General features: G+C 40.9%; 1 protein-coding gene across 2 annotated transcripts; it reads right to left on the reverse strand.

Moving 5' to 3' along the window:
- Positions 1 to 1,791: 1,791 nt before the first annotated feature.
- Positions 1,792 to 24,002, reverse strand: sptbn4a (spectrin, beta, non-erythrocytic 4a). Of its 2 annotated transcripts, none has more exons than XM_025065828.1 (19): positions 22,389 to 24,002; positions 14,500 to 14,763; positions 12,869 to 13,102; positions 12,643 to 12,732; positions 12,285 to 12,563; positions 12,063 to 12,193; positions 11,695 to 11,899; positions 10,665 to 10,910; positions 10,389 to 10,523; positions 9,820 to 10,061; positions 9,295 to 9,442; positions 9,110 to 9,194; positions 8,712 to 8,923; positions 7,069 to 8,420; positions 6,908 to 6,968; positions 6,556 to 6,824; positions 6,011 to 6,181; positions 5,812 to 5,854; positions 1,792 to 4,813 (listed from the first exon to the last, which is right to left on the reverse strand). In XM_025065828.1, the coding sequence occupies exons 1-19, from the start codon at positions 22,509 to 22,511 to the stop codon at positions 4,514 to 4,516; spliced, it is 4,590 nt and encodes a 1,529-aa protein (XP_024921596.1). In that variant the 5' UTR covers positions 22,512 to 24,002; the 3' UTR covers positions 1,792 to 4,513. The 2 variants fall into 2 exon arrangements, with proteins under 2 accessions (XP_024921596.1, XP_024921597.1); XM_025065829.1 differs by having other exon boundaries at positions 9,304 to 9,442; positions 22,389 to 23,508.
- Between the last annotated feature and the right edge of the window lie 752 nt (positions 24,003 to 24,754).

Genomic DNA, 24,754 nt, shown 5'->3' on the forward strand with positions numbered 1-24,754 from the left:
CTTTTTCCGGTTTTCTCTTTGCATAAACCGTCAATGAGGATTTTTCTGTTGTTGTTGTTGCCACTGAATTATGTACTGTAAGAAGCTGATTAAATTTAAATAAAATATTGATGCTAGTGTTAAACTATGGAACACGTACCACTGATGGTACTTAGGCTCCCTCCAGTGGAATGCAAGAGAATATGACTTTTAAACAGCACTGGCAAAATAGTGGAGGTATATACAGTACATGATGAGCTCAAAAACACTGCAGTCATGGCACTCTCTTTCTGCAAGCCTTAAAAAGAAAACTGAGAATCAGGGGTATAAAAACAGTCTAAACAATAAAGTATTTGAAGTTACAGAATGTTCACAAAATCAATATAAGCCGTCAAGGAAATGTAAGTGTGTGTGATGGGTGTCAATATACATATATATATATATATATATACACATATATATATATATATATATACATATATGTATATATATATATATATATATGTATATATATATGTATATGTATGTGTATATGTATATATGACATACATATATAAGACACAATCATATCAGACAGCTTCTCAAAGGTTGCCGCATTTTCCTCAGGCAGTGTCCACCAGCCTTTTTTCTGTCATCCAGCTGTCTCGTATATCACAGCGGCTCCTCCTTTAGAACATGGTGTCCAGGGACTGAGGGCAGGTCTGTGTGAACTCTGCTCCTCCTGCAGCAGTGTGAATCACACTCAGGATCTGCAGGCTCAGCTACACTGTGGTTTCTCAACAGCCTCAGGGAGACAACAGAACAGACTGGACTTTGAATTGATCTGCTGGGCCCAGTCACTCACGAATGTCGTTGTACTTTGATGCCGCTGCAGTTGGGCGGTTTCTAGTCAAATTATATCAGAACTTCATTGACGCTTGCCAAATACATCTGAGACAGTAGTACAGGCCAGATAAGCTAAGGTAACATTGCTACACTAGCTAACTACAGAGTTGAGCCAATAGTCAATAGTGGGACTGTATACTTTGCACAAACCTATTTTTATGCCAAAATATAAAATGGAATTTAAAAAAAAAATGTGCTTGCTATTGTTATTCAGCAATTGCAAGAAATGCAATTATCAGTTTTCAATTCCTGAGTGGTACTTAAAGTGTCTTTACTCATTAGCCATGTTAGTGTCATGTGAAACATTTTCAGAAAACCAGTAGCTCTAACATTTGGTGAAACATTTGTATGGTGTAAACAGCAGCTGAGACGTTTATATTGTATCAAGACAATAAACTCATGGCAAGATGTGACTGATTAACCATATACTGGTGTGTAATTGAGGTCCACTTGAAGTGATTTTGTTAAGAGCATTCTGATTACAGACCTGATTAATTTAAAAAGAAAATTGACCCTTTTGGGTTGGCCACTCAAAACTTTGAAGAAGGATGAGAGGTCGTGGAAGTTGACCTCAATGCTGAACATAGAGGTAAGTGATGTTACCTAGTACCTAGTTACCTAGTTTACTAGTACTACTACAAATTTACTTAATTAGCCAAGCATTAGCTTCAGATGTAACAACCCACTGTAGAACGCATGAGCACACTTGCATCCACTGGACCTGAATGTGAAATGCAAAGTCACATTAGTACAACACACACTACCAGCAAAAAAACAACAAACACTGACGTACACATCAATGGCAGCAGCCTTATGTTGACAACATCCATTCTGCGGATTCTTATGTGAATGGAGTTGAACCAGTTAAAAAACCTACATTAATCAATGTTTGTCATGTGTGAGTGTGTGTATGTCTGTGTGCCCCCATCGAATTCACGTGAAGTTTGCATCAGCAAGGTTGGAGGTTTATTTAATGTCATAGCAGCAAAGTTGTCAGGGAAAGTAACAAAGTCATACACACCAAAGGAAAGGAAACAGTTTGCACAATAATACATTTGTTCAGTCACAGTTTATGCTGCCTATGTCATTTTATCTGTTACTGGTATAAGACGGTGTGGAAGAATCCTTTATGTTTCATAAAAGTGATGAGAAACAAAAGTGTAAAACGCACATGGTGGCGCAGGATAAATGTCTGCCATGAGCAATGACTTAGAACAATTACAGCCACATGAAAATACTATAGCTTCATTTTTTTAGAGATAAAAAATATGTATTGCAACGACAGGCTCTCTGTCAGACGACTGCAGAGTCAGGTGAAATGTCATTGGTTTGAAGGACCCGGTGCTTTGAAATGCTGTCACAGCAAACTGCATGACATGGCACAATGTGTAGAGACAAACAATGGCTCATAAATGAAAAGAACATTCACATGGTAACACAGCTTATCTGCTCTAGTTCCACCCGTCTGGGAGGCGGCAGCAGTGACTACGGAAACGGCAGCACTGTCAGTGATCTGAAACACGGCTGATCTCAGATATGACGTGGGTCGTCCACTGAATATGTATTTCCTCCATTTTTTGCTGAAGTCATTTTAGTTTCAAATTTACTACTAACTTTGGAGTGAAGCTTACAGTGACTGTCCTTATACGTTCAAATATAAGAAACAATAAGTGACTTAATGCCTGTTCATCCCTGTGCTCACAGCACACCTCTGTCAAATGTATTGATTTAACAGATAGATTCAAATTTAATTTATGCTATTCACCAATAAATCCAATTAACCAGTGGACACACAGGCTAGTTATCTAGTTCCCGTTGGTAATAAAGCACACCTCTTACAGACACGCTGACTACTTAATCAGCTGGTGTTAACACGTTCTTACAGGAGCGGCTTCTCAACCTGACATGAATAAATATACACATAAAAAATACACAAGCATACCTACAGTAAGTCCCTGCTCTTCCCTGGTAAAACTTGTCAATAGAACTAGATACTGACGTACCTATATACACTATGATATTTAATAGTGACTCCTAATTTGCATATTTCTCATTTAATGTAATAAACAATAATATATTTGAGTGAAGATTGTTTTTATTTGTGGCTAAATACAAATGTTTTAATTTTAACCCATTTCGGTTCAGAGTATTGTTTTATTTAGAGCACAGGATTGATTGGTATACATACAAAGATAGATATATACATTTTTCTTGATTCTTGACAGTTTTACACTTGACTTGTCTTCGGTGGAGAGTTTCCAATCGGTTTGAGATTTTCATGACAGAAACTGGGAACAGAGTAGGATTCATTTCAGCGAAATTCTTCAGGGTTTTTACATTTTGGGGCTCCACCCACCCTGGGGTAACAACATTCACAACTGGGATCAGCACATTCTATGCAAAATAAATTGTACTAATACAGTACACACTGCAGAGGGACCATTTGGCTTCTTAATATGAGTTACAGATCATAGAGTAGTCAGTACTCTGGTATCCTGTACAGTAATACCTCCCCCTTCCCTCACTCTCATGTGTACTGCTAATAGAAGACAATACTACTTTTTAGACTTACAGTAAATCTGGATTTTGGCCCGAGATAACAAAATACATTTCCCCCACTCACACTGAATTATTGCAATTCCAACTCCTCAACTTATTTCCAAAACATAAAAAGAAAGGCAAGTTTTAACAGGTGCACTAACAGATTATTCCATGCAATGATCTGATTTTCATCATGTACACGAAGGTGTTGTGTCACATAGGCTTAGTGTTACTTTGAACCACTGCCACACACCTTGAGGTAATGGATTAGAACTTGATGGGAGCTCTTTTCTTCATGTGAAGCATTGTGAACTAATAACAATAACAGTAATAATAACATCAACTCAAATGAACCTGTAAAAATGTGTATTTTTAGACACTTATGAAATCAGGTGGTTAACACCAGCATTCCATTATATTAACATGATTGAAAGCTAGCCATGTGATGGGATTAAATGTCACTATGTTTAGTATACAGATGTGTCAGTTGTCTAGGGTGCACAACTGCCTGGCATAAGCTTACATGTGACAAATCATAGAGTTGCATCTATTTCTTGTTTCCTTTTTCCAGTTTCTCTCTCTAACAAAGACAAAATAAAAAAGTATATTGCTTCAAAAAAATGTCTTCTTTTCTTTTCTTTTTTTTTAATATTGTGGAACATTTCATTTACCACTTCTTGGGTTTGTCTAGATAGACAGAGCATTACATTATCAGTCAAAGATACATACAGGAGGATGCTGTGAATCCAAGAGATTAAACGATCAACGATGGGAGATGACAGCGACTAATTCCTGTGACCGTTTGTTGGAGTCAGTTTGTTCGTCTGTCTGTTTGGGCCAACCTCCTGGCTACCACCAGGTGGCACAATGCAAGCAATGTATTGCCTGGGTGAAGGGGAGGGTCTAAGAGATTAGTCTGTCACAGTAACAGTAGTCAGTCCTAGGACTGTGGCCTCAGTGGGTTTTGGCTCCACCACTGAGGATCTGCAAACCTAGCTGCACATGCTCTCCATTCATCCATCCAACATCCATCCATTCATCCCTTCCTCCCACCCACCGTCTCCTATGCCCTCTGTCAGTTAGTGACATTAAAAGATGAAGGGGCTCCTCATTTGCTTTTTCCGGATGTGCTGGAGCCCCCAGCTCCGCCCTCTATCTTGTCTGCGATTTCTGATGTGTCTAACTTATCTGAGCCATCCCCTTTCTCTGACCTCTCCTTCTCAGATCTTTCCTCCCCCTCGACCATCTCAGAAGGCTCTGACCTGGCGTCTGCATCTCCCTCAGATTTCTCCTTCCTCTCGGAGTGGTCAGGATCCATGGATGAAGTCCCAGGCTTGTCCCATTTGACCATGGCTTCATGCTCAGATATACAGGTGGTGATGTTTGAAGTCCAGGCCTTCAGGTCTTCCTGCAGACAGAGACAGTCGATATGAGGTTTATATAATGTGCTTTAGGTAATGTGCAATGTGAATCATGTTTACAATTCATGTCTTCAATGTTATGTACAATTACAGATTTTTCAGTGTCTCCAGCTCCTGCAGACAGAACAGACTTTGCCCTTTTGACTTTAGTTATTGTGTCAGATTTATGTATGTACTGTACTACAGCACAATTCATAGACCAGAGCATGACATTACTTGGTTCATTCGCAACTATTCTGAAAATAGTATTATTCAACTTATTCACTTTTTCTCTATTTCATCTATGTAACAATGAAAGTTAAAGGAGAAAAAAAAAAATCAATCATTGTAACATTCATGTGTGGTTTTACTTTACTAGACCTCAGACACAAACCAGTTACTCAGATAATGGTAGAACACAGTTGTACCACAACCATTATGATTTACTGAAAAAGTAATAAATAATAAAATTACTAAACTATAAATCACCATGTAAACCTTTTCTTCTGTTGTAACTTGTGAAAGTCAGATATTTTTATGTTATTGATAAAAAAATAACATAATAGCATAATAAAAATCAAGTTATGTGTGTGAGAAAGAGAGAGTGAGAGTGAGACAGAGAGGGAGAGAGAGACAGAGAGAGAGAGAGAGAGAGGGAGAGGGAGAGAGGGAGGGAGAGGGAGAGAGAGAGAGAGAGAGCCAGAGAACATCACTCCTGCACCTCCTCTGTGCTCCGTTTACAGTATCACATCTAAATCTGCAGTGTCATGGGGGATTCATCCAATCACAGGACACTTCAGGGTGTGACGTGGATGGAGAGCAGGTTTTCCTATTGGTTGCTTTTTTCAGCTGCCAGGATAATTTTAGTAATAATATATATTTCTGTGATGTGGGTAAAGGACCAAAACCATCCATGTGTTAGTCCAGACACAGGGTTTGTCTCTGACTTCCATTATCTGTCAGGTTGAAATTACAGACATAAGGATAACTGAAGTGCTTTTCTTACCTCATCTTTTGCATGGAATACAAAGAGGTTTCCATCATTCATTCTGTTGCAGAGGAAAATAACAAGGAGATATTAGTGTTAGATTTACAGACACTTTTTCGACCACACTTCAAGTCATTAATGTCAGTTAACACGGTCTTGTCAAAAATATAGACCAAATCACAATTTCTTTCTTTTGCAAAAGTAAACAGGTTCTTACTGTAAGATAAAAACATTTTTCTTCTTCTTGTATCCCAGCGAAGGGTCAAAGGAGCAGTTACTGAGGTCGACGGCTGGCTCTCCGTTGTACGTTGTTGTTTGATTCCTGGCATCCTTGTAGAAGGTCAGCTTTCCCTCTTTCAGCACACAGTATACATTGACCCACGATTTACTGTAAAGTTTAGATTTTACAAATTATTTTCTTTGCCATCAGTTGATGGTCTAACGCCACCTGGTGTAGATTATAAAAAAATTAAAGAAAGAAAATTTACATATAAATCTATATAGAATTCAACAGTAATTCATATATAAAATAAATGTAGTTAGATCACTTTACTGAATCAATATTTACATGTCAATATTTTACAGAGGTTTCTAGATCGGAGCAGTACTGTTGTTATACATCAGTAATTGGTATGAAGGTCGTTAGCTAATCATGTTCAATTGTAAAATGCCTTCTCTTTAGTATGACTAAACATTTGGAGAGTTTGGACATATTAGGCACCTGTTGGTCATAACAACTTTGTCTATAATCTACGTCTGCACCTGTTGGGGCTCCTCTGTTGACCCTCTAAGTCAGAGCTGGTGGCCTTTTTGCGGTAGAGGGAGCCTTCATTTTGGGCAGTGTGTGAAGGTGGCTGGGGTGTTGTTGGGGCTCCAGTTGCTGGGGCTGAGCGAGAACGCCGAGTTTCCTCAGGCTCTTTGGGACGTGGCCTCCTCCTTGGTTTTGGACGATCACGGGCACGAGGACGTCCATCAAAACGAGTCACAGGAGCTGAGAGACTACTTGGAGGACGATAAGGCTCTCCCCGCGCCTGAAGAGGTGGCAGAGAAAAAATTTGATTTTGATGTAGAGCTTAAAGACAGAGGAACTTCTGACACATGTGTCCAAACTTACATGTGCGGCCTCTCTCTCCTGAACCTGTTCAACAATCTCTGCCATAGTAGATCTCTTTTCCCTGCAGTGACATTAAAAATGAGTTATACAATTATTTAGCGGATCCAAATTTTCAGGGATCATGTGAATGCCTCTGCCATAAGCATGAATAACTTACATACCCTGAACGTTTGTCTGAGCCCTCTTTAATGGAGCCCTCTAGGTCACTGGAGTCCTGTCTCTGTATCCTCTGCTTCCCACTTCCCTCCTGTTCACTGGACGACTGCCTCTCCAGGCGTCTGCGGTAACGCTCCTGACGCACGATCATCGGCAGCTCGTTGAGCCTGGCTTGGATCTCCTGCTCACTGGAGGTCTGTCGGCCCAACTTGTATTCCCTCTCTCTTCTCAGATGGTCCATTTGAGGGTCGGAGCGGCTACCGCGTGGATCTCTCTGGAGACGTCCATGGAGAAGCTCCAGTCCAGACTCTGGCCCCACCATGTCTGCCATTGGAATGTCTCCATACTGCTCCCGTTGCATTCTGCTGGCTTCAAGGAGAGGGTTTATGGCCTTGTGAATATGGTTGATTCTAGGCTGCATGAAGTCCGCTTTAAGGTGCTGCCATGCATACGCCATTTTAGGATCCATGATGCCACCGCTCTGAGCTAAGTAACCAGAACTGCCCAGACTTCCACTGCTGTAATGATTTTGTGCCAGAAAGCCTGAACTACCAAATCCCCCACTACTCTGATAATTCTGTGCTAGGTATCCAGTACTCCCCATGTTCGGCTGCTGTGCCAAATATCCAGAACTACCCATGTTCGGCTGCTGTATCAAATACCCAGAACTCCCCATGTTCGGCTGCTGTGCCAAATACCCAGAGCTCCCCATGTTCGACTGCTGTGCCAAATACCCAGAACTCCCCATATTAGGCTGTTGTGTCAAATATCCCGAACTGCCGATATTCTGTTGAGGGAGATAGCCCGGGCTTCCCAAACCTCCACCGCTTGTCTGTTGAGCTAAGTTACTCGTACTACCCAATCGACCACTGCTAAGATGGTTTTGCAAACTCCCCACACACCCAGTGGTAAGTCCATAGTACCCAGAGCTCTCTCCACTGCCTCCTGTTTGATGATTTATCCCAAGATAAGTTGAGGTGTCAGGTCCACCGCTGTGGGAAGTCAATGCTGAGAAGCCAGAGTCACTTCCACCTCCTACTGCCTGGTTGTTCATTCCAAGGAATGGTGATCCCATCAACTTTCCACTGCACTGCTGCTCCAATCCCTGATAGCCTGATCCGTTCAAAACTGGGTTGTAGCTGGCTAGCGTTGACGCCAACCTCTGGGATGCAGGGGTGGCCCCCAGGTCCAGACAAGTCTGTAAAGGTTTGGGTTCTATATTAGCCTGTATTGTCTGCCTCAAGAAAGATGAGGTAGCACTGGTTGAGGCAACATTTGGAGTTAGACAAGACAATGGGAACATCCTTCGGCTGGACAATGGGGTTGTCTTTTTCTCCTCCTCTTTTTTCTTTTCAGCCTAGAAGAAAGTAACAAAGATATGTTAATGAACAATTGCAATAAAATAGAAGCTAATCACATTATCAACAATATCTTTTAGATGGTTAAGAATTGCTTTGCATCAAAAACTGATGGGATGTCATAGGTGTTAGTGTAAGTATATGTAGTGAGCATCCTGAAGAATTAAATATATACTGACAATACATGTCTACACTGAGAAAACACAGCTAGCCAAGGTTGCTCTTCGTCCTGTAGTCACATTAAATTCTAACTTTAAACTGATTAAACATTTATCTATAGTCCAGCTTACTGCAGAAAGCTGGCGGAGGGAACTGAAGCGTTCTTTCCAGGTTACAGCAGCCTTGCGAAAGGCCTCGTGGCGAAGGATGAGCTGTTCAGCCTCGTCCGTTTGGGCCTTGGCCACACCTCCTTCTGGCTCCTTGGAGGTGATCAACGGCTCCTTGGCCTTCAGCCAGGCCTCTGCCTTTACAGTTTCCTGGGCGAATTGGAACTGTTCCTGCTCTGGAAGTGACAGAAGAACAACACAGGTACCATTACAGCATATTCTAGGGCTTGTTTAGTGACATGTAAGGAAATTAAGTGTAAGGGAAGTGTAATGCAAAGAGAATATCTTTGAGGTCCATTGAACATTCATATTTTTGGTCATGATATGAGCTTCTTCTGCTGGTGATGTAGATGTCTACTCACTACGCTGTAATCTCTCCTGGTGTTTATCCCACTTTTCAACAAGATCCTTCTGCTTTGACAAAATGCTGTCTAGCTTCTCTTTAATCTGTGGTGACAACAGAAAAATTGCACTTTAAGAATACACCAACCACTGCTCTAACATAGTTAGATACTGTATGGATTGTATGTTTTACAAAACAATTTACATGGCTAACCTCCTCAGATGCCGGATTGCCTGCAGCTATGAGGATCTTGCCCAGATCTGCACACTGCTGAATGGTCTTGTTGCGTCCATCTATTTTGGCTTTCAACTCTTGGTGTTTCTTCATCATCCCCTCCAAAGCCGTTAAATCCCTGAGAAAAAAATGATTAAGATCACCTGGTTATATAAGGTGCTCCTTTTATTTTATATTATATGTATTTAATGTGCTCCAATGCTGAAATCTGAGGCATGGACAAACAAACGACGAAATGTTTGAATGTTAAATGAAGTGCATGTTTTCGCACCGTCATTGAATTAATATATTTGTAAAACACCTGTCATATCACTGTATTTGATGAATATTTGTTGTTAGTTCCAGGCAAATGCAATACAATACTGAGCAATCAGAAATAATAGCAGTGAACAATAGCAAAACATATGGCTTTTCACCATCACAACACAAGAACTTAAACATTACAGACCTCCTGTTGTGTATTAGTGAATGAAAGTACACAGAAACGTGACGTACCGAGGTTCATCCCATCCTATTTGGCCCATGATGCCTTCCATCCACATCAGGTTTTCACGCACCACAGAGAAAAACTGCACCTTGTCAGTTACTGAAGTAACCTGAACACGACTGGCTTCACAGGAGCTCAGAAGCTCCTTCCACGCCTCCATTACTTCCTGCTCTTTGGCCATGATGGCCTCGGCCTTTTCACCAGCATAGATTGTCCTCAGCTGGGCAGCGTTCTCCTGCAGGTGCCTCACCTTTAGCACATGAATGAAGAGTGTTAAAAGCTGTGTCACACTCAAGGCTAATCATTGCACCCTAATATAACTACATATGCATATACCAGATAGCAGGATTAGCTTAGCTACTGAGAAGAATGATCATTGTAGGTATTAAGTCTCTAAATAAAACTTTTTTTATGTTCAATTTGAAAACATCACAGATAAATGTTTCAAATAAATATTCATATGACATAATCTAGGGGGTTGGTTAGTTCATGGTTGGGCTACGGACACAGTTTTTGTTGGAAAAAAATCCATGGTCTGGTTTAAGTACAAAAAAGTAGTGTGAAACCCATCACTTGCCTGTGCAACGAGCAGTTGAAGGGCATGCTCATAGGAGTGCATGAGTCTCTGCAGGGTGGCTGGATTGGTGATGTTGGCCTGGCACGCTCTCACCTCTGGCAGCTGCTTCATCTTCCCTGCGATCTGAGCCAAGACCTGCAACACAGGGCTGTATCGTCATCATCATCACTTTAAAAATAGAAGGTGCGTGTGTCACAGCTTGACATTCTACCTTTGAAATGGCAATGAAAACTGTGGCACACCTGAGTCTGAGACTGATACTTGTTTTGACTGTACCTCTTTGCACTCAGTGAAGAACTTGTGCAGCTGCTGCGACGCTGCCAACATCTGCCTGCGAGTCTCCATCAGTTCTAAGAGATCCGCCCACGATTCATTCAGGCCGTCCTTCCACTCGGCAATGGTGGCTGCGTCTGTGTGGCCGCAGTCAATCATCTCATTCACCATTTTGTTAACCTGCTCCAAACGCTGCTGGCCAATGTTGTTGGTCTCTGAGGCAAACTTAGTGAACCTCTCTTGTAGCACCTGAAATATAAATGCCACACAATACAATACACAATACTTTCTATGTATTTTCTCTATTCTTCTGTGTATTCAGAATTCGTTCATCCCTATATGTTCTAAATAGGAATTAGCATACAAAACTCAACTATTCATTTATTCATCTTCTACCACTTAGTACTTCACAGTCACATAGTGAGTTGGACATTTCCCAGCAGTCACTGGGTGAGTGCACACTACACACTGGACTGTTTGCCAGTCCTTTGCTGTGTCACATATAAAGATAAACACTGATTACCAATCACATTAACACATAGTCACCTTTGAGTGTCAAATTAATCTAATCCACAATCTGTATTGTACCTGGACTGTGGGAGGAAACTGGAGTACCTGGAGGAAAGCCACGCATTCACAATGAGAACATCACTGGGGCTTGAACCAATGGTCTTCCTGCTGTAAGGCATAACTACTGTGGCACTATGTGGTCATATACTAAAAGAATTATTGAAGATGAAAATTCAACATGTTTTTCTTTTAATTAAAGAGGCAAGACCATATTACCATAGCCTATCAGCAGGGGTGTGTGTGTGTGTGAGGGTAGGTCACACACATATCACAAAACACAGTATCGTATATCATATGTAATATCATCATTACATAGGTAATTTAAATCAGATGTATTATTTATTATTATTATTGTTGTTGTTGTTGTTGTTGTTATTATTATCAAGCGAGAATCAGGGTAAAAATATTAAAATTTGTATTAAAAGTCATCATTATCTTTTCTAAACAGGGTTGATGGACTGACCGTGACATCCTCGAGGTCTTGGCCTAGATCTGTAGAACTGGCCACTGCCTCTCGTTCGGTAATCCACTTCTCTAAGTCCTCCACCTCCTTGTTGAGTTGATAGAGCCAATATTGCTGCTCCAGCTTTGTCTTCCTGTTCTCCACCATGTCCTTCAAGGACACGTAGAGTCGGTCTATGTGGGACTGCTGCTTGGTGATTTGTTCACTGTTCAAAACAAGACAAGATATTACATATAATAATCGGGAGTAAGCAACTGGACTTTCTGAAGGGCTTCTTGCAGATGATCGTCTCCAAAAAAGACCCGTTGTTCAAATGTATGCTCCTGATATTAAAACATTATCCACAACTTCCACATGTCAAGCCTTACCTTTCTGGATGACCTAGTTCTAGAAGACGCTGGCATTGTTGAGATAACATGCCAACTGTCTCTGCGTATGTTTCAACCGTTTGCTCCAGAGCCAAGTGAGCTTTCAGCAGCTGCAAAGTGCTCGTCTCATCCTGGAAAAAATCAGAATAATGTTGCAATGTTGGTCTTACGTGTTTACTTAGAAATGATGAATATGGACAAATTACATCTGATTCTCCGTACCGTGCCTTTGTCTTCGCTGGCCACCTGGAGCTTCTGACCTGACAGCCAGGTTTCCACTTTAGCTGCCTCAGTGTAGTACTGCTGAGCCTGCAGTGTGGCATCCAACAACACAGCCCTCCTATCTGTCTCCAGCTGCAGAACCTCCCACAGCTGGCGCACGTGTCCCGCTCCTTCACGCACAAACTCCACCTCAGGAGTCCTCAAGGAGGCAATAATGCCTGCCCGGTCCAGAACCTCCTCAACACGAGCTCTTCGTCCTGTTAGCTCCCTCTGGAGGGTCTAAAGAACCAATCAGATTTAAGTTCCCACAGCTGTGTATTTGGTATGTTAGCTGACCATGAACATCATGGACACTTACCTGGTTCTTTTTTACATGGTGCTGTACACTCTGGAGGTTATTCCCATAATCCTTACAAGAGGCTAAGGGAAGTCTCTCCTGAATCCATAGCTTTAAAGAAACCAAAATCAGGTCAAGGTATAGACACGTGTCTAACTGATGACTAAAGAAGAATAAAACTATGTATATATTGTGTTTGTTGTTCAGAACTGGTCATGCTGTCTTTATATTTTTTTAAATTTCTTACTATTTCATCCTCCAGATCCTGTGCCACTTGGTGCATCTCTTTGGAAGCCAATAGGATACGGCGTCTCTCCTTCAAGGGTTCAATGAGGCGGGTGATACGTGTCTCTACCATGGCGGGCTGCTCACCTCCCTCCTTGTCACCTCCCATCAGTCCTCTCTGGGGAAGGCAGATGCCCTGCAAGCTTCCCAGTTCTCCAACATCCTTGTAAAAGTCCCCCATCTCAGACTCCATGGCCTGGTCAACAGGAAAAGGAAGGTCATGTTACAGAACATTTCAGGGTTATGTCATGGTTGTGCCTCACTTCAAGGTAAAAGACGCCTATGATGTTATTTTTGAATACACAGATCTTAATTTTAAAGGAAGCCAAACAAACAACTTTAAGACCAGCTGTGTTGTAAAGAGTCGCTGGGTCTGTTTGTAAAGCTCCAGTTACATAAACATTTCTGATAGCCAACCATGGACATGAAGAATTCATGCTTGTGGTTATAGTAAACATCACAAGGCTGTGGTCACAAAAACAAAATCAAGGGTTGGCATTGAAGTTCTTTACCCAAAAACGACTTTAGTACAGGCCTCATTTTTGTCTTATGCCATTACATACAGTATTCATACTTTAGCCACATGATATGGGAGGAAACACAGCAACATTTGAGTTGTTTATGGCCCAAAGGAAGTGTCAACAGTAAGATACTGTGATCAATGGTTTGTATGTAGGTTTTATCATGACGGTCCACCAGGGGGCTTTTCTCTGAGTGTCTTCTTGTGCATTATTTTACAAGCCATTTTGATATATGTATATATTTTCTAAATATATAACTATATGCTAATAATAATTGACAATAGCTTATTAGTTATAGTATGTATTATAAGATAACAACAAATTAGAGAAAAAATATTACATGTTAAAGGAAAGCCAGACAGTGGGAGGGTGGTTAGTGCCCTCATATTTACATTAAGAATATCATCAGTTTTAGGCTTTTCTCTAACTGTATCTATATACTATAAGACCCCTATCATAAATATTATTTTCCACATAATATTATATACTGTATACATAAAATACTGAAGTCTAGGTTAACTGGCTGAAAACACAGTTCAGTAGCAATACTATCATAACACCATGCCATTTTAATTTAAAATAGTTGCACGTTGCATAACCAGGACCACACTGGTGTAGAATAGAATGTAGAGAGGTGAAGGTCAACACCGGAGAAGAGAGTAATGGAGGTCAGCGAAAAAGACAGAAACAAAAACAACACATGAAGGTGAAGGTGATGGGGTAGAGGTGGTGGAGGTGGATGAGCTTATGGGCTTTAAATCAACCGTCCAAAGTAACAGACACGGCAGAAAACAGAAAGGGTCGCACGCTGGGTGAAAGAGTGAGACCTGATAGGCTGTTTGGAAAGACTGGACGTGCATGGCAGGCATTTTGATTGGACCATGATGGAAGGACGGACCGTTATGAAGGTAAACATAGAAAGATATACAACATTAAAGGTAGAGGTGGTTTGGACATACACTAAAGTGAGAATGTTGGAGATGGAGAACCCAGAGATTAATTGATGTAATGACAGATGACGTGGAGGTTGTTGATACAAAAACAAACTCCTTCCTAAACCTTTGACACTTGCCTGGAATTTCTGGAGCTGCTCATTGAAGGTTGGCAGATGGTGAGCCTGCTCCAGCTGAGGGGGTTGCTGCTCCAAGTTGGAGAGCTGACTGTCCAGGTCCGAGTAGCTCTTCACCACCGGCTCAGGCTTGTTATTTTCAAAGAGCTGTCTGGCCTTGGCCTTGGTGGTGTTCTCCAGGTCGGACCAGCATTCCCTGATCTCCTCCAGCTTCTGCTGGACCACTGAACGTAGCTCCGGTTTTTCCTGGATCAGCTCCTGTCCCTCCTGATGGCACAGAGTCATACATGCAACTGATCAACAAACGTAGCTCCCTTTATAGGGCATTATCACACACTAAACCTGTCCCATTTAAATCCTACTTTATGTGCTTGACTCGATCCCCGGCTGAGTGATTAATTTTCCTCCTTGCTTGTACATTTCTTAAATGTCAGCTCTTACTTGCAGGGACAGTTTTTACATGCTGAGATGATTGTTGCCTCTGTGGAGATCAAAAATCTGTCAACTGCATCTAAAATATGCAATCTTTAAAATCGTCTTTAAAAAAAAATAGCATCGTCCACATCTAGAAATGTTGAGCTTTAAAATCGTCTTTAAAAAAAAATAGACTGACATGCTCTCAAAAAACACCAGTGTGACAGACTGACTGAAGGTAAACCAGGTTGTCTTGGTTTGTGTTAATGTCATTATTTCACTACAATAGCACACTGTGCTAGAAAGTAAACGGCCTTTTCAGCTATGTCCCCAGAATAGCTTGGGACAACACAGCACCGTGCCAAGGGCCCGCAGCCCTCTGTTCACGGAGAGGCAGGTGTGTGAAGCAACAATAGGCCCGAGGCTGACCTAAAAATCATGCATGGTGGGTCTGACACAGCCCTGATCTGTCCTGGGCCGCTGATCATGAATCTTTGCTTTAGTTCATGTCACGGTGTGGATGAAGAGTTACAGGAACTCGTGGCCTTTTCCCTTTAGTCTCCCCAAAAAAGACGGTCAATTCTATGGAAACTGTGAAGATGAAGGTGTTTTCTTAACAGTGTCAGGAACACCCATTTTTTCATTTTGTTTTGCTCGTACTGTACATACGACTGTACATACGACTGTACATACGACTGTACGACAACTGTACAGCCCAAGATGACTTTATCTCCTCACTCCTGACGCTCTCTCTCTCTTTATCGTTCACAGAGAGCTGGACCAATATCCTATGGCTTTCATAATGCAGTGCTGCATTCCTCCTCTTGGCACAGGCTCACTGCTTAACTGCTGCTACTGCTCACTCTCTCACACCCCTCCCTCTTTCTCTCTTCCTCCCTCTTTCCTCATCTCGTAATGCAGAGCCAGCAGAAAGCTGCTCTCTCTCTCTCTCTCTCTCCCTTCCTCTCTCTTTCCGTCTCTCTCTTTTGACATAGGCTTTAGCAGAGGGGGAGAAGCAGAGGAGAGGAGTGGAGGAAGGCAGAGCTGAGATAGAAGGAGAAGGAATCAAAGGTTTGTAGAACAGGGCCGAGGCTGCGGGTGTACGAGCCTGTGCTACAGCCTGAGCACTGCTGGATCCAAAGGACATCTGTGAAGTGAGTGTTTCAGACACTCAGTGCCGACACGGGCCAATGAGAGCTGCCTTATATTAACCAACCTATTATAGCAAAACACCACTGTGCGAAAATGTTGAATTTAATGAAATGCTGATACAGCAACATAAATAGTGGTCAGTTAGGCAAAAAAAGAAAAAAAAAAGAAAAAAACAATCACTGCCATCTAATGCATACAACAGCAACTGAGACACTGATGTCATTAAAGGTCAGAACCGTTCTCCATACGGCGTGGACAATTATCAGGCAAAATATAGAAGAGTCTCCATAAACTCAAGGTTTCTTTCAAGTTATATTCAACATATACAACAGCAGTAACACAACTAAGGTGTTTAGTATCCTGGTGCATACGTACTAGGCCACCAAGCCTTCTGCTACCATCTGTCTATCATATTGTACTAAACACACTCATGGAACGTATGAAATTATCTCTAAAAAAACACTGAATTTATGTGTTTGGATGGTGTGTTGTATATGACGTGTGAATGCTTTCAGACAATACGCTCTGTGCCATCTCTATAGTATCTGTGTTGAATTGTAATGATGCAAGGCTAATTTTTAAATATTACCCTTAACACAAAACCACAGAAATAATTTACCCCCCCCCCCCCCTTTGCTTTTCCCTTTGGCGATGAGATAATTATATTTTTATTAAGTATGTGTTTTTATAAGGTGTTTGAGAATGTACTCCTGTTCTGTTTATCCTAACAACACCATAAACAATTAATATCAACTCATAAAGTGAGTAAAAAATATACACCGGCTAACAACAGGTTTTGGTGTGCGAATTGTAAATTGAAGCAGAATGAATGAATACATGTAGACAAAGACAAAGACTTTTTCTTTTCTCGTCATCTTTTACAGGTAAAGTTTTTGGGTATTTCCCCTGGCGCTAATCAAAAAGTCATAAAATGATAACTCCTCTGTCATTTTTGATTTGTCATTCAAGGTGTGTGGTGCTGCAGGCACTGTTGAAGAAGAAATGTGAAGTAGAGATGGGGGATTCAGGTGGTTCTGTGGTTGGTTTAGGTTCACCCAACCTGGTGGAATACTCTCAGTAATTAATCTCTGTTAATATATGTCTTTTTTAATGCTAAAACTTCCAGATTCACATGTAGAAAATGTCGCTTATCTCCTTGGGGCAGAAAAAAGGGACAAGGCTAATCAACAAGGTAAAAGTACATTGTTGCAATGGTTTCAGTGCACTGTAGATAAAGTAGAAAATAGGACTATAGTGAGCATATATATATATATATATATACATACATATATAAAAAATATAATGAGAAAATTTCAAATGAATGTGAAAATATGAACATGATGTGAAAAGAAGAATATAATGAGAAAATAAGATTTTTAAAAAAGAAAGCTATATTCCAGGGACAAATTGTAGGTACACAGTTGACAAATTGGTGGATTAAATTGAGCATAATCTTAACATTTTAGCACATTGTTGTTGATGTCTGTAATGTCATGAAGAACATCAGCACTCTGTACTTTAGTTAACCACTCAGTCTTATTTATTCCATGTCCCTACTGTGTTGGTATTGATGTAATTCTTTCAGTGCATCATCTTTGTCCAGTGGGTAATTTGAAATTTCTAAAACCTAAAGCATTTTTGAAGATTATATTTATATAAAACATCTATGACGTACTAGCAAACTCCACCCTATGACTGCTGCAGTTCTAGCAGAGTTGGGGGAGTGCATGTTCTATGTGTATAAACATTGAGAGAATTGCTTAATCATTCGCAGAAGAAAAAAAATATAGTCCAGGGCAGGAGTTTAGATGGGAAGTTTAAGGTGTTTTTTTTTTTATATAATTCACTTAAAAAACATTGGTAGCAAATCATAGAAATTAGATTTTCACACAGACATAACAAAAGTGAACTACTAGCAAACCTACATGTCTGTCTTAAGTGGAAAGCATTATTTTGATGTAATTATTGCCTCTGCTCACTGTAGTTTCAGTGTGTTCTTGTTATGCTGTAAAAATGACAATAATTATCAAGAAATTACTGTAACGTCAGCTACATGTATTAGAAAATGTACATACTGCATGTAAAAGTGCAGATACCGTACATACTGTTGACATGTACAGTACATGGAAGACTGCTTTGTACTACTGTTTATTAAAGGCTCCCTGGAGACCTTAATGTCAGGGGTACTTAACAGTCCCCACTGGTCCCCACTGGTACAGTAAGTTAGAGGAATTAGGATATTAGCAATAAGATCGATATAAAATTCAGTTAAAAATATAATTATGTAATACAGTAACTGTGACACTTTATTGTAAACAAATGTTACTAATTACCTAATTTCATTTTTACAAAAGTAACATACTATAACATGGAATTCTGTGCATTAATTCTCTGCTAGGTGAGATATGATCCATTTCATTCTTATGCAGTCTTTTGTTAAGTGGCAACAAGGATGAACAAGGATGTCATGTCAAAACCACTAGTTATCACCTGGTATGAACTGAGAGCAGCCCATGTTGTGCTGCAGGCTGATCATTGTATAAGCAGCTCACAATTTGTGTTTTTTTGTCTTATTGACAGGGAAGTTAGCTTCCTCTTCTCTGACTCCCACAGGTCACCCAACTGCATAACAGTTACAACTTAATTCTGTTTAACTAGTTGCCATCTTACTTGTTCAGTAACATATGCACAACATGATAGAATTCTATCCTCCATAGAATTCTATGGAGGATTGAGATCATGTGCTGCTCCAAAACATGTTTACTACGATTACAGTCAGTGTGAAGAAGCCTCATGTTTAGCATGGTAGCTAATTACATAAAATAAACTACACTTTTTATACACTGGCTGATGAATAGTGAGCTGATGAAAACATCCTGGTTTTTTAAAACCAATGTATAAAGGTGAGCCATCATTAGCACAACTATGGGTTAAAATACAGTATGTATTTGTGTGATAATGTCATTGTGCTTTCAACTCCATGTTAATAGAAATGAATATGTGCATAGTTAAGAATAAACGACAGACCATACTGTCTGTTGTTTATTAAACTGATGACTGACTTCCAATGTATAAACCATGTTAAAGTATGTTTGTTTAATCAGTAACACTGTAAACATTATAACGTGTTAAATATACTGAAGTTGTTGAAATGAGTTGCAATGTACCACAATATAACATTTATATAATTTTACATTTTCTGTGGGCAAAATAAGTTTATTGAGCAAATTTGACATAAGAAAATACTAAGGTTCTCTCTCTTGTTTTCAAAGGTGTGTACATGTGTTGTTTCTCTGATTCTACTGTAGATAGATCAGGGTTTAAATCAAACATTCAAAGATTCAAGGTGCAAATTATACCACAGCAGTTTGTGTAAAAATAGATTAGCATTCTAAAAATTGTATCAGTTCTCATAATGACTAAAAAGTTTCTGCCATCTACAAGCTAAGACTAAAAAAATTCAGAAAAAAAGATTTAAAAAAATGACATTTCCATATAACACACTCGTAGAGGTTATAGAAATGTTACTTTCTTAAGGTTTAGAAAAAATACTTTCCACTTCCACACAAAAAAGTACTTTTAGTTGCTAAGGTAAATGAACTGTTCCTGATCTTACATCATGGAAAATGTCACTATATGTAAGAAAATGAACCAAAGATGGACAGTGACATGACAGTGGATGTCTCTTTACAGACAAGGAACCTCATTATGTCATGACAGAACCATACTAGAACACTACTAGAACAATATGAGAACATTACCAAAAACTATTTGTGAAGCTTCTAAGTGGAGTCAGTGTGCAAACCTAGACTTGTTCTGAGATGATGTGGTCTAGGCAACAATAAGCAGGACTTATTGTGAGCTAATGTTAAAGCTAACTGTACAGTGCATGTACATACAGTGTGTATCTCTGCAGTTGTTCCTTCACTACAGCCGATTTAGTGACATTAAGAGGAGCAGAGGGAAATAAAAGATACAAATAAACGATCAATGTTTGATTTTGGGTGGGCGTCCATAGGCGTGTCACAGTTCTACAGTACATGCTACGGTTGGGTGTTTTTTTTTTTCTCTCTCACAAAGCTCTGACCCCTATGCTCGTTGTGAGCCCTGGCACAAGGTCAACAATAAAGCCTTCTGCTGTAACAGAGAAGCCGCCACAGATCCTCTTCATACAGGAGCTGGCCTGGAGCTGTGCGGTCAGCTTCATGTGCTGAGTAAGTACTAAGAGAGAAGAGAGGTGGCGTGGCGGTGGGAAGCCTTCCAAAAGTACGGAGAGTTCTCCAATCGTTGCAGCGCGCGGAGTCATCTTTTCTCCCTGTCTCTCAGGTAACGGCAGATAGAGAGGTGGGGGTAGATTAAGTAATGCTCGTGGTGCTTGAAGACACAAAGACCTCCCAAAGTGTGTGCACTGAGATACAGACACAAGAGCTTTAAGAAATCACGCCAAACAGTGGAGAGAAGAACTTCTCTGTGGAGGAGCCATCTTCTGCAGCTCAGAGTCAGTCCAGCGAGAAGACACCAGAGGTGGATACCAGCTACCAGTCTCTGATTGGTCAGCCCGTAGGCTTTAATATAATTTAAGTCCAAAGTGTGTGTCATCTGATTGTTGAATAAATGCAGCAGTAGCATGAAGGCCCAGAAATATTTTCAAGTTTTTTCAGATTTTTAAATAAAGTAACTTTTTATTTGTTTCATCGTTCTTGTACAAAATTGCAGAAACTAAAATGCAGCTTAAGTTATAAATCAGATTATTCAAGAATAAAGAATAATTTAAATGGACTTTTTTCCATTTGACAATCATGAAATATACTATTTGCTAAAAGCATACTTGTGTCAATATTTCCATTCACCTACGTAACTGTATTTTAAAAACTATAATATACAATTTATTGAGTATTTTTTCTAATTGTATTACTGCTGTGACAATGCACATCAAAACAAAGAAACAAATTCAAATCTGAAAAGCCTGTTTGCACACACAGATGTATATGAAATAAGTTTTAATGATGACTTTTAATTAAATATTCAAGTGTGTGTGTACTCAGGTGTATCTTGTGTAGTGGATTGTTAACATAGCAGTACCTGAGGACGTGTATTATCCTGTGAAATATCCGGTGAAATATCCTGCACTATAAGCTGTCACTCTGTGACAGAACAATGCTGATCGCAGAAGCACAAATCTGCACACATTTACTGGCTGTTGAGTACTGTAGTATCAGTCGTACTCATTTTAGTAGATCTTTTGTATCTGCACACTGTAGTAAAATATATAATACATGATAAAAAACAATACATGGATACTGCTTGGTTTTAGTTCAAATGAGCCAAATCTGTGAAGAACACTTCTCACAGTTCACACAGCTTTTTAAAGAAGACAAAGAGTTGACCACGTGAGTTTGGAAAAGAGCAGGAGAGGCAGATTTGATAAGATTTGATAGTGTTCATGTGTGTGATTGAATGTGTTGCCTGGTTGAAACTGTTGGTTAGCTGTTAGCAAAAACATCAATGACCCAGCAACACAAATTGCCTCACATATGGCAACGCAACAAAAGGCTCCGTATTTTGAACAAACAAACAAACCACAAGTGCTACATTTATCCATCACTGTTCTCGTCTCCTCACCAGCAGCTCGGCTCACACTGCTGCACTACAGATCACATTCACTGACCAGCATCAGCCACAAACGTGTACAGTCAAACTGTTCAATCCCAATGTGTTAAGTGTCACTGAGGCAGAGGGCCCTGAGCATCATCTGTGTGGATGAGGTGTTACTCCATCAGCGGAGCAAAGCATGATGGGAAAGCAGGGAAAAAACAAGAAAACGTATGTGTGTATAAACTCGTTTCATTTGAGCTCTGTGATCGTCGCAGAGGAAGAAAGAAGGAAAAGGAGAAACGATGGCGAGTGTGATCCCTGTGTGTCAGGGCTTTTACCCCATCACTGCGCAGGTTCACACGTCCTCGTCCTTTCACTACCAGCCCCAGAACTAAAACAGAATTCTGTGAAATGGCGTGTTAATAAAAAACCCAAACAGCAATGAACCACGGATCATGTCACCTGTGTACCTGACAATGATACAGACACTGCAACAATGTAACCTTGAGAGTGTAATTCAGGATGTCCCCTAGCAATGTGATGAACTGAAAACTGGGTGATGACATCTCTCTCTTTTTCACATATTCCATTTCACTGCCACCACACCCACTATCAGCACTGTTTCTCAGTCATGTGCTCTCTGTGGCATGGCCCTTACCCCCGACTCACCTGCCCTGTCTCTCTGTCCTCCACCACCCTCCGCCATCCTTGGCACCATCCCCTCCACTCACCTGTTCTATCTTGGCCAGCCATTCCTTATTGCGGGCCAGTTCCGCCATAAAGGCCTGGTGCTTGAGCCACTTCCTGTGTAGCTTCTGAGCCTCATCCCGCGCCGTGTCTCGGGCCATCAGCATCTTCTCTTCCACCCGCTGTCCCAATCACTCAGCTAGGGGAGACAAAAATAGCCACCATCAGGAGCCCAACGCTTGAGCCAGCCCTGCTTTCCCTCAGGACGTCCTGCCTGCCTCCTCTACGCAGGAGCCACCCGCTCTGCTCTGCAGGGGCCTGTGGGTACCTGTGCTGTCACCACCCTCCCCAACCCTTACCAGACACCCTTTTTCTGGAGGGAAAAAAAAAATCAAGATAAGCACCTCAGCAGCAGTGGTAGCAATGGAAGCACTCAAGCCCTTCCGCTGAGTCGCCCCTGGGTCCTCATGCCCTACTACTTCGTTGGTCTTGCGGTCCTGATGCTGCAGTGCCTGCTAGCCAGTCTCAGGGAAGGCAAAAGCAAGCAGTGAAAAAGAGGAGATGCGCCAATTACAACACTGACAAACATCCAAGATTCCTGCAGGGCTGTGTGTCTTCAAGCTCAAAATGTCAATTAGTATCCAGCCGTCAGTGGAGGTGTAGCTGTAGCATGGACCAGAGCAGAAGCTTTCATCCAGGGCAAAACCTGACCGTCCAGCACTCTCCACTCCTGGTCAATCAGTAGTCCTGTCTAACGATGCTTTAGACAGGAGGAGGAGGAGGAAGAGTTGGAGTAGGAGGAGCAGGGTAAATGGGATGCAGAGTGCAGAGCAGGTCGGATAACATAAGCTATCGGCTCTTGAAATGCATCATCCCCGGTGCTGGAAAGATGTACACACAGGCTGGTGTGAAAATAGCACACTATTTTCTCTCCTCAGTTCCCCTTCCGCGTGTCCCCAAACAGCTCAGGCGCGGTTGGTGCATGCTGCTGCAGTCCTTGCCGCTCAGCTATGCTCCTGTGTGTTCCTGTGTGTGTTCCTGCGTGTGCCTGTGTGAGTGTGTGTGCAATCACAATCAGCACTGCAGTGCTAGAGCAGGATGAGGGAGAGAGGGAGAGAGAGAGAGGGAGGGAGGGGGAGAGAGAGAGAGAGAGAGAGAGAGAGAAAGGAGGGGAGAGAGGAAAGGGAGACAGGAGAGGAAATAGAGAAAAGGGGGAGCGTAATAGCAAAAAAGAAGGGGGGAGAGAAGTCAAAAATGGAGAGTGAAGGGGGTAGTGAAACAGAGAGAAGAAGAGAGAGCCTGCGTCATCCCTCAGTGTCAGCAGGGACATTTCTCTGCACTAGAAATGACTGCACTCGGAGCAGGATTTGGGGAGGGTGGGGGGGTTGTCGTTTTTCAAAACAGCTGAATGAGAGGAAAGGGGGATGCACATGCACACATGGTCTTCAGTGCAGCTGACTGATCTCCACCGCTCTGCTCTCACCCTCTCTAACAGGACCTGCCAATGATTCTCCTGCTGCTCTGTCAGTTTTCCGCATGCAGGAAAAATATATCAACCCTACAGTCTCCTGCAGAATTGATATTTTCCCCAAAATATCAATTCTGCTCAAACACTTTGCTAACGCATCACTAACGAATAAAGGATTCATGTGGAATAAGGTGGCTGTTTATCTAATTCATCACAACACAAACACACACACAGCAGGCAGCTGGAATGAAACTACATTATTAGAAAATAATCTCCTTATTGATTTTTATTGAATCTCATGAAATATTATGTGTTTCTCTCTGCAGCCGTGCTACAATTCTGCCTTTTAATTTATTTACAAAAACACATCAGTGTTTTTAAGCGTTCAAACCTATATGTGACTTTAATTCTCACTTTTTATGTCCTCTTTTATACATTACAGTGAGTGCAACTGTTAAGTTATCAGTTACGATGAGAATATTATAGTATATGAAAACTGCAACAGAGCTGAATCCATTAGCTTAGCTACACAACATGCTAATACACATTAGCTCCTCTGTTGCTAGCACATAGTCTTATGTTTGTGCCAGAAAAATTATTTTCTTTGGTCAGAGGCTGTGTCTAGTCTCACAGTCACAGTCAGGTAGTGTATAAAAATATTAATGTCCACATTTACACAGTGGATATTTTGGTTTATTTTTTTGTACTCTATAGTACTAACTATAGATGTGAATATTGCTCATAATTGGTTTACCTTTCTTTAAAGTTGAACCAATAACTGCACAGCCAAATAAAAATGTTTTTTTTTTTAACAACTAATTAAGCCTGAAGAATTGTGACGTTAACAGTTTAAACCATTGTCTCAGCAGGCCATATTTGTAATATATGTTAAATTATTTAAATATGTACTAATGTTTATGTCCTTACATATACTGTATATGA

This window comes from Cynoglossus semilaevis, chromosome 19, assembly GCF_000523025.1.
Source record: "Cynoglossus semilaevis isolate Cse_v1.0 chromosome 19, Cse_v1.0, whole genome shotgun sequence".
Classification (NCBI taxonomy): Eukaryota; Metazoa; Chordata; class Actinopteri; order Pleuronectiformes; family Cynoglossidae; genus Cynoglossus; species Cynoglossus semilaevis.